The sequence below is a fragment of the Canis lupus genome, chromosome 32 (assembly GCF_048164855.1).
Source record: "Canis lupus baileyi chromosome 32, mCanLup2.hap1, whole genome shotgun sequence".
NCBI lineage: Eukaryota > Metazoa > Chordata > Mammalia > Carnivora > Canidae > Canis > Canis lupus.
This window is the reverse complement of record NC_132869.1, coordinates 32,614,855-32,625,441: the sequence shown is the minus strand read 5'-3', so window position 1 is coordinate 32,625,441 and position 10,587 is coordinate 32,614,855. Positions and strand designations below refer to the sequence as shown.

At 53.6% G+C, this 10,587-nt stretch overlaps 1 protein-coding gene across 2 annotated transcripts in view; it reads left to right on the top strand.

Moving 5' to 3' along the window:
* Nucleotides 1-9,365: 9,365 nt before the first annotated feature.
* RBPMS2 (RNA binding protein, mRNA processing factor 2) overlaps nt 9,366-10,587 on the top strand; it is a 26,719-nt gene continuing 25,497 nt past the window's right edge. The window contains exon 1 of one of the 2 annotated variants that reach the window (XM_072809121.1): nt 9,366-9,519. In XM_072809121.1, coding sequence (XP_072665222.1) covers nt 9,421-9,519 — 99 coding nt within the window. In that variant the 5' untranslated portion in view covers nt 9,366-9,420. The remainder of the gene's footprint in view (nt 9,520-10,587) is intronic. The other variant, XM_072809122.1, reaches the window with a different exon arrangement.

Genomic DNA, 10,587 nt, shown 5'->3' with positions numbered 1-10,587 from the left:
TGGTTTGTTGTTTTTTCAGGTTTTGGTTTGAATACATGTTTTCAATTCTTTTGGGTACATATTTAGGAGTGCAATTGTTGGGTCATATGGCAATTCTGTGTTTAACTGTTTTAAGAACTGAAAGCTGTTTTCAATATTCTTTTGTACCTTGTGAATTTTATGCTATGCGCACCATAAGCAAATGTCAGCACTTCCCCCACCTCACAAAAGAAAAGAAAGTGAAGGTGTACATTCATGGAAAGAAAAAAAGCATACTGCAAATGCAAAGGATTATCGTTAGGTAAGAAATGAGCAAATATTTATCTAGATTTCTAAAGGAAACTGCATTTTGGATTTTAAAAAAAATTTTAAAAGGATTTTATTTATTTATTCATGAGAAACACGGAGGGAGAGAGAGAGGCAGAGACAGAGGGAGAGGGAGAAGCAGGCTCCAGGCAGGGAGCCTGATGTGGGACTTGATCCCAGGACTCCAGGATCACACCCTGGGTTGACGGCAGACGCTCAACTGCTGAACCACCCAGGCATCCCCTGCATTTTGGATTTAGACTTCAAATTTCACTCCTTTGTTCCATTCTAGTTCCAGGTGTGGGGTACAGGGAGACCTCGGATCAACTCCCAGGCTTGTCAGTTTCAGCTGTGCATCACTGCATCCGTTACCTAACTTCTCTGTGCCTCAAATGTAAAATAAGGAAAAATCATCTACCTGGCCAGTTGTGAGAGTTGAATAAGCTGAGGGATGTGTTATGCCTGGGCCCATGCTTGGCACACAGCTGGCTGCCTAGGTTAGTGGCTTTACACTAGCAGAGTACAGGAGCCACCCTCTTCTCTCCTGGGATCACTGTTCCCTACAGCCTTTTTTACATAAGCTCCTCTGATTCCCCACACACTCAAGGAACTCCTGGGGGCCTGGCCTGCTGAGCAGTTCTCCTCCCATAATTTCATCCCCTCTAGGGCCAATCTCTCAGAAAAGTGGCCAACTAGGGTGCAAGAGGACAGGAGCTAGGGCCAGCTGCTGGGAAAGAGGCCTGCTGTCTACCAAGGACTGCCCTAGGGCAGGGAGCAGAATGGGTTTGCTTTATGGAGCCATGGAGCCCAGAGCATATATATGGAGGAGTTGGGTGGAGGCACAGGGAGATAGATTTGGGTTTACCTGGAGGAACAACTTCTTCATTGAGAGGACACAATGTCAAGCATGGTTTCAAGCACTGTTACGTGACTCCACAAGAAGTATCCCCATTTCACAGATGAGGAAACTGAGGCTCAGAGTCCTTTGTCACTTTGCCCAAAGTGACAAAAATATATGTAAAGTGCTGCAAGATCTGAATCCAGGCCTGTCTCAGACTAGAACTTGGAAGCTTAGCTTCTGTGTTTACAGGGTCAATGGCCAAGCACTTGATAGATGTTAATGATCACTAATCATTATCTGATAACATTCATGTAAGTAGAGCTAGAGTTGTAGCAATGCAATGAGCAGTTTGGGAATGGTGGGGGGCAGTGTGAGTTGCTTCTCCCCAAGTTCAGGTAGAGGCTGGATTAGCTTTTCATAGAGATTCAAGTGTTTGATACAGATAATTGGATTAGGGTCCTGGGTTCTAGTTTTGAAGGTATGAGGAGAGTCCCAAGATCTGTCCCCAGAGATTTAGCTGTAGTTGTTTTCAGATGGTCCCAGGAATCTGTCTCTTTCCAAAGGCAATTCTCACCTGCAGCCACCAGCTTGGATGACCTCTAGGGTCCCCTCTAACACAGATTCTATGACCTGCAATGCCTTAACACCCACCATGGGGGAAGCCTTCCTCTGGGTGAGGCACTGTCCTCTCCCCCTCCTGCTTTCTTATATCCCTAAGGTTCTAGAAAGAATGAGTCCAGCTACTCCCTTTCCCTATGAGCAGCAGGCTTTTGGAAAGGCAAAAAAGGTTGCAGAGATGGAGGGCTCAGGAGCCTCACTGCCACCTCCAGTGATGGGAGTGACGGCAGCTCATCTTTGTTCCTTGACATGCTCTCCACTCCATGCAGAGCCCCAAAACTGTCACTTGCCCCACTGGACCCTGGTACAGTGCAAACCATTCCTACCCCCTTGGTCTTTCTCAGACACTTCCCAGTGGGTCCAGCTTCCCAGGCATGACAGGCAATTCTGCAGAATTCGTCTGGTCTAGAGGGTTCTCTCCCAGCTTCCAGGAAGCCAGCAATGGGCTGGCAGGCAGGCCAGAGAGGCATTCTCAGTGACCTTTGGTTCCCTGGGAAGGACTCAAAACCAGTAAAAGTTTAGCAAGTACCATTTAATCGTTGCCAGAACTTTTTTTTTTTTTTTTTGGAAACAAAGACTTTCTGGGGAATAAAATTTGAGAACTCTGTAAGGAAAGATCTGTGATTAGTTTGTTTTTTTCTTAGAAAATTTCTAAGCCACCTGCTTTTGAGGAAATATGAAACGAACACAGTACCCTGTTATGCAACCTCAAATAAGTTGATTTCAGCTGCTAAACCTCAGTTTCCCCATCTGCAAATGCCACTGGCCAGTGGTTGGGTAGAAACTGGCAGTGGAGTAGGGACTCTGGGTGCTGAGAGGGAGGGTGTAAGCTGAGAAAATACTGTTTCCCTTGGATTTGAACCTGTGATTCAGGTGGCCCACCTAGAGTACCGGAGGCAAGAAGACAAAAACAGAGCTCAGAAACTCTGGGCGGGGGGATGAGTCGGTTGGGAGTCAACCTTCGGCTCAGGTCATGATCTCAGAGTTCTGAATAGCCTAGGAACCTTTGGCCTCCCAAGACACCCCTTTTGGGTTCCTGATCATTGTTCTTAAATCTTCTTTCCTTGGAGGTTCCTGGCATTCCATTTTCTCTCCCATCCTGAGAGAGGAAATGCAGTCATTGACATGTTAGTATAAAAATATTTCTCTCAGGGATTTTTCCATGGAAACCTAAGCCTTTCATTCATTCCATGTTCATTATTGAACCCCATCTACAAGGATCTGGGCTGGGGACCAAGGATTCAAAGATTAAAAGAAAAAAAAGCATAATCCCTGTCCTTAGGGTCCTCCCCTAATTTTCATGGGGTAGAAGAAATAACTTTTTTGGGTGGGGGAAGTGGAGATACTGCGTCTTTGGTTTGAAGTTCATGGTTTGCTGTTTTTTTTTGTTTGTTTTGTTTTTTTTTAAAGATTTTATTTATTGGGACACCTGGGTGGCTCAGTGTTTGTCTGCCTTTGGCTCAGGTCGTGATCCCTGGGGTCCTGGGATCGAGTCCTGCATCAGGGTCCCTGTGAGGAGACTTCCTCTCCTTCTGTCTGTCTCTGCCTCTGTCTCTCTGTGTCTCATGAATAAACAAAATAAAATCTTTTTTTTTTTTTTTTTTTTTGAGAGAGAGAGAGAGAGCACAAGCAGAGGGAGCAGCAGGAGAGGGAGAAGCAGATTCCCCAATAAACAGGAAGCCTGACTCAGAGCTCAATCTCAGGACCCTGGGATCATGACTTGAGCAAAAGGCATATGCTCAACTGACTGGGCCACCCCAGGACCCCTCCTTTGCTGATTTTATAATCACTCCTCCTGTTGCCGTACAGCTTTGAGGTCATTAGAGAACTTTCAGAGCCATGATCTGAAAGCACCCCCCAAAGCCTAGATAATACTCATGAAAGCCTGAAAGGCATCTCTTGTTTTTCTATGAGAAAACAAAGCCTTAGAAAGTAAACTATGTGCTCATGGTCACACAAGTTGCTTTGGTCCCCTGGACTTAAACTTAGATCTTCTGGCATAGGTATTCTGAAAATACTGTTTGCCTTGGATTTGAACCTGTGATTCAGGTTACTACGTGGCCCAGAGTACCGGCTCAGGTCATGATCTCAGAGTTCTGAGACCAAGCCCCCTCTCTGATCAGCAGGGAGTCTGCCTCTCTCTCTCTCTAAGTAAGTAAATAAAAGTTTTTTGAAAAGAAAAACTTTGGGCTGAAATGGCCCAGACTCTGATCTTGACCTATACCACTCAGACCTTGACCTTCACACAAGCAGCAGGACCACGGGCAAAAATCACAACCCCCAAGAGCTTACCATGAGGTTATTTGTCTTCTATAACACATCCTTGAAGTTGTGCATTAGTATCCCCACTTTACTGATGAACTGACTGATCCTCAGCTGGTAATCTGTGCAAGGTCACCAAATCAGAATCCCATCACAGGGCTGCTTCATGCTTTTCCCACCACCCATGCCATCTACCAGTAGCTAGGTGGGTTCCCCTAATATTTCAGAGCCACAGTTTTCTAATCTATAACTAGGAATAGCAGGAACAATGGGAGGACTGGACAAGAAGACATATTCACTGCCCAGGTAGGAAGAAGTAGGCACCTTCTCAATGCCAGCATCTTGCCTCCTTTCCTTCCTGAGACCTCTTGCACCCAAGTAGAGCTTAGACCTATAAATGCCAAGAAAACACACCTCAGATACATCCTAGCCTTTGGGCCTCAAGGTCATCCTCTCTACCTGCCCTTTCTTTTTTTTCTTTAAGATTTTATTTATTGGGATCCCTGGGTGGCGCAGCGGTTTGGCGCCTGCCTTTGGCCCAGGGCGCGATCCTGGACACCCAGGATCGAATCCCACATCAGGCTCCCTGCATGGAGCCTGCTTCTCCCTCTGCCTATGTCTCTGCCTCTCTCTCTCTGTGATGACTATCATAAATAAATAAAATTAAAAAAAAATTGGTTTAAGATTTTATTTATTTATACATGAGAGACAGAGAGGCAGAAACATCATAAGCAGAGGGAGAAGCAGGCTCCCTGTGGGGAGCCCAATACGGAACTTGATCTCAGGACCCCAGGACCACGACTTGAGCCAAAGGCAGACACTCAACCACTGAGCCACCCAGGTGCCCCTCTACCTGCCTTCTTATTATCCAGGCTTTCCTAGTGGTAGGGGAGGTAGAGTTAGAATGGGGGGCCTGCCTGGAAGTAACCTGGCCCAGCCTCAGGATGCCAGGTCCCAGGCAGTGTTTCTCAAGAGTGAGGACATCTGATACTTTTCCTTACCCTAGGAATGAGCCATCAAATGATAATGCATGTACAGTAAATCAGACAGAAAGGGACAGGCACCACATAACCTAGAGACCCCAGGAATGGCCCAGTACCATTTCAATAAAGGCTTATGGATACCTACTACTGCAAATGCCCACCACTCATCAAGCTCTCTACTAGAGATGAGGGGGCTGCCGAGATAGAGAGTCAAGTTCTATTCACTTAGCAGGGTCTGTGACTACTGCTAGTCAGAGATTTTCCCATCTGGTAGGTAAGACTGCACGACAAGGGATTCCCAGGTTCAAGAGGACACAGAAGAGGCGCTCTGAGAACAGTCAGAAAGGTCAGGAAGCTGGGAAAGTGGGGTGGTTCCAGGCAAAGGGAAGAGAAATGTGAGAAGTTCAGAGGCGATGTGGAGCTGAGCACTGGGAGAGGAGAGGGACACTGAAAAGGCTACTGGACGCTTACCACAGTTGGGTAAGACAAAGACACAACTTCCCCACCTCCAGGCAGTCTGCCAGAGTTGTACACCCTAAACTCTTCTTACTTCAGCCTCATCTTTATCAACCCCAGGTCTGCACTGATGGGTACTCATGCCAGGCTGGGTGGGAGTTTTGCATTTATATGATCTCCAAATCCCCTTGGAGTCAGAGTTTCTCCCATTTCTGTGGCTCTCAAGGATATGCAGAGAAATAAGTTGCTGCCCCTAAAGTGCTTATGGTCTGGTCACACATACATGAAGCTTTCTGAAGCATTAAGAATCCGTATAGACGGTGTTTCTTTCGTTTTTTAAGAAAGATTTGTTTATTTATTCATGAAAGACACAGAGAGAGAGGCAGAGACATAGACAGAGGGAGAAGCAGGCTCCATGCAAAGAGCCCGATGGTGGGACTCAATCCCGGGACCCCCGGATCACAACCTGAGCCGAAGGCAGATGCTCAATCGCTGAGCCACCCAGGTATCCCAGAAGGTGTTTCTTATGAAGGCAAAAAAGAAAAAACAAAACAAAACTGGAAATCATGCAAATGTCTAACAAGAGATAAGTTAAATAAATTCTGGCCCATCTAATAGGGGTTAAGCAATCATTCAAAATTATGAGTAAGAAGGGTGCCTGCTGGCTCAGTTGGTAGAGCATGCCACTCTTGACCTCAGCAGTTTGAGCTCCAGGTGGGTGTGGAACCTACTTAAAAAAATATATGACTAAACAATAAACCGGAATTTTGTTTTGCTGAGTTGTTCTAACAACAACAACAACATATATATATATATATGACTAAAGAACTTAAAAGGAAAGGTTGGGGGGCACCTGGGTGACTCAGTTGGTTAGGCATCTGCCTTTGGTGCAGGTCATGATCCCAGGATCTTGGGATTGAGTCCCACATTGGGCTCCATGCTCAATGGGGAGCCTGCTCCTTCCTCTCCTGCCCCTCTCCCCTGCTCATGCTCTCTCCCTACTCTACACTGTCTCTCAAATAAATAAATAAAATCTTTAAAAAAAAAGTGATCAATGTAAGAAAAAAAGGAATATTTAAAATTTTCGGCAATTTTGTTTTTTAAAATATGCACAGACAAAAAGACTAGAGGGAAATATTAATAATCTTGCTTTCCAGATTTCAAGTTGTTTTCAAAACTATTATGTAGATTCCAACTATTCAACAATGAGCATGTATTGCTCTTATCATCTGAAAAGTAATAAAGATTATTTTAAAAATCATCAGCTTCATGTCATGGAAAAATAGTGATGAAGGTCAACAGTAGGCCTTGTTCTGTTCTGCTTTTTTAAGTAATTTCTACACCCAACCTGGGGCTTAAACTCAGGACCTTGAGACCAAGAGTCACATGTTCCACCAACTGAGCCAGCCAGGTACCCAGATTTGTCACCGCTTTGGGCTTCAGCTCCCTCATCCATATAATGAAGACCTGAGGACAAGATGAGAACCCTTTCCTCTTTAAAAAATTCACTCACTTCTTAGGATACCTGAATTTAGAAAACTGGCCTAACTCCTCTGCCTGGAAAAAGTGGGGCTGAAAAAGGATCTTGAGGGGAGGATTTGAATTCCATATGACGTAGGGGGGAGAGAAGAATATTGCTGGGCCAAGGTTGGAGGCATGCCTAATGAGGAGATCTATCCTAAGAGGGTTTAGGAGTGGGAATATAGCCAAATTGGACTGAGGCCTCTGAAGGATGGTGAGAGTATCTGTAGGTTCATCAGGTTGGCTCCCTCTGGAGGTGCCAGAAGCTGGAAGAACCTAGAAATCTCTGGGTTAAGTGAAGCACCTATCACTAATAGTAGTACCTAATTCCTATAGGAGGCAGTTTCCTTCCTAATGGGGCCTGAACCAAGTATTGGCAATGTGGGGGCTGGGAAACCAGGGTGCTCCCGGTCTTGACATCAGAACACAGTAGGTCCGCAGCACACAATAGGCGTTGAGCAATTTACTGAAAGAATATGTCACTGGGAAGGATATCACCTATCTCTGGGCCTCAATTTACTTATCTGTGGAATGGCAGGTTAGGAAAGGGATGATAATTTGTTGGAGAGACTAAGTCACGGGAACACTGTACGGGTCCAGCTTGATACTCCCATACGGTAGTGCCAGCCCTATTTAGAGGTCAGCGTATCAAGGCTCAGAACGGTTGAGTCACCCGTCCAAAGTGGCGCGGTCCTAATAGTTCACAACCGCACACCGAGCTTCTCCCACTCCACTGACGCTGCGCCCTGCTTCCCATCTCAGAACCCAGGTGCCACGACCTGGTTCGGCGGGGAGAGGCCGAATCACACCCAGGGGCGCCTGCAGCCGGCCGGGGTCCCACAGGATTCCCCTAAAGCTCTCGGCAGTGTCTTCTCCAGTCCACACGGAGCCTGCAGCCGGGGTCCCCCGGGGTCGCGGCTGGGATTCCAGAACCGGGGTGCCGGGGAGGGCCCCGGGTCTTGGGCCGGGCTTGCTCCGCCGGGCTGGGCTCGGGGCTGCTGCACCTCGGGCGCGAGGCGAGCGGGGCGCGAGCGTGTACGCGGTGCAGAGGGGCTGGCCCCGGCGGCGCGGCTCCCAGGCCGGGGGCGAACCTGCGAGCGGGGCGCGGGCTCCAGACCCGCCGGGGGCTCCCCACCGTCCCGCCAGGACGCGAGGCTGCCCTCCCCTCCCCCCGCCCTCGGGCTCCGCAGAGGAGGAGGAGGGGAAAGGGGGGGCGGTATTTAAGCCGAGGGAGGAGAGGACCCCAAAGAGGGGGTGGGGGGTGGGGGGTGGGAGGGAGGAAGGCGAATGGAATCCCGATCATCCGAGGTACCCCCTCCCGGGGCTGATAACCATTTGGGTCCCAAAGACTCGTCTCCCCGCCCAGAGTCCTATTCAGTGACCAGGAGCGGGAGGGGAGTTTGAGATCTAAGTCCCACCCTCTGGGCTGGAGGCCTGAAGCCAGAGAGGGGAAGTGATTTCCTCAAGGTCACGCAGCAAAGCAGCGGCCAGTCAGGGCCAAAGCCCAGGTGCCGGGCCCCCGACGGCCCTGATCCTGAGCCCGACCTCCGGCAGTCCTGCGCCCGGGGAGGCTCGGGGAGGCTCGGGGAGGCTCGGGGAGGCTCGGGGAGGCAGGAGCGTGGACCCGGCCCGGAGGCTGGGTTTGGGGGTGAAAGGAGTGCGCCGGGCGCCCTGCGATCCCCAGTCAGGGTGCGGGCCGAGCTCCGTCTCGCAGCCGACGGCCGGGGAGCCCCGCTTCGGGCGCCGCGGGCCACGGGTGGGACGAGGGCGCGCGGCTGCCCTGCACGCAGCTCCGCCCCCCGCGGGCCGCGACTGCTCGGAGCGCGCGGACCCTTTAAGAAAGTTCACTGGGCGAGTTCATCAAAGTTTAAAAACTTGTCTCGCAGTAGGGAAAGGGGAGAGGAAGGAGAGGGAGAGACGACGAGGGCGCGAGCGGAGAAGCCCCGCCGGAGGCCGGCGCGCCGCGGCCCGGGCCGGGGCGAGCCCGCAGTGGGCGGCGGGGATTGGCTGCGCGTTCCCCCGGAGACCGCGAGGAGGGCGGGGGAGGGGGCTGGCCGGGCCCCAGCTGAGGCCGGTTCCGGCCCCCGCCCCCCGCCGCCGCCCGGCGCCCGCCCCCTCCCCCGGCGCCCGCCCCCCGCCGCCGCCGCCGCCGCGGGCGCACTCGCCGGTCGCAGTGAAAAGGCGGAGGCGGCGGCCGCTCGGGCTCGGCTCCGGTTCCGAGGGCCTCCCCCGCCGCACCCCCTCCCCGCCTCCCGCACCCGCCAAACTTGATGTGACCCCGGCCCGCCGCGGCGGCCGCCCCCCTCACCGCCCCGCGCGCCCCCACCGCCGCCCCGCCCGCACCCCCGGAGCGCACCGCTCACCGCGCCCCTTCCCACCTCCCCGCGGGGCCGGGCGCCGCGCTCGCCCTCCGCGCTCCCTTCCCCTCGCCGCCCCCGCCCCACCCCCCGCACCATGAGCAACCTGAAGCCGGACGGCGAGCACGGCCCCGGCACCGGCACCGGCACGGGCACCGGCACGGGCTCGGGCTCCGGCGGCGCCCTGGAGGAGGAGGTGGGTCTCGGCCCCGGGGCCGGTCGGGGCGAAGTGCACGCGGAGGTGGGCGGGGGACGGGGCGCGCTGGGCCTCCCGCGCCGCGCGGGGCCGGGCTGGCAGCCGCTCGGGGCGCCTTCCCGCCGCTGCCCTTCGGTCGGGGAGGAGCAGCCCGTGTCCGGCGGGCGGGGGCGCGCGGCCTGGACTGCCCCGCCGGGCGGGCATTGTCTCCCCGCCCTCCCGGGCTCGGGGCGGGCCGCGCGCCGGCCGCCGTCCGTGCGCCCCGCGGTGGGCGAGCGGCGCGGCGTCTGCCCCGCGCCTGCCCCGCGCCTGCCCCGCGCGTCCCTCGGGCTCTGCTCCGGCCCGGCCCGGCCCGCGCCCCCGAGCCGAGGCGCTCCCCGGCGAGGCCCGCAGTCCCGCCGCCGCTGGAAGGAGCCGAGCGGGATTAGCACCGCGGGCGGGCGGCAGCCTCACTCCCTTGCACTTTCCACCCTGACCCCTCCCCGTGACCTTGGAGGCCCGGGCCCGTCCGCCCGGCTCCCTGGTTCGCTGTAGTCACGGGGGTGGACGGACTTTCCGTGCAGCCCCGGAACCCGGGCTTGGGCAGGGAGGCCAGCGGGCCGTTAACGAGAGCTGGGAAGGGGATGCCTGCGGATCCTCGGCTCCCGGGTCTCCTCTCTCCGGTGTTGCCCCGGCAGGCGGTCCGGGACCCCAGAGCCGGCCTGGGTGGGATTCCTCAAGGAGAGGCGACATTATCTTGTCCACCAGACATGTGCTAAAGAGGAGGGAGTGTGAGTGGGCTTCGTGGAATCAGCAGCAGCTGGGGTGGTTAATGGGATGGCGAAATCGGGGAGGGTGTGTGTGGGGCGGGGGGGGGGGGGGGTGAAGTGCTGGATATAAGCCTTAAGGCTACGGGCGGCAAATGGAGACCAGGAGCCGGGCCTGACAAGACAAAAACTGTTGTGGAAGGGGACAGGCTTTGCAGCTCTCTCCAAGGGCCTCTGGCCTGCTGTGTCACTCCAGGGCTAAGAGACCTTTCCTGCTGCGCCCTGGCAGGCCCTTGCCCAGGAAACCAAGGGCCAGTTATCC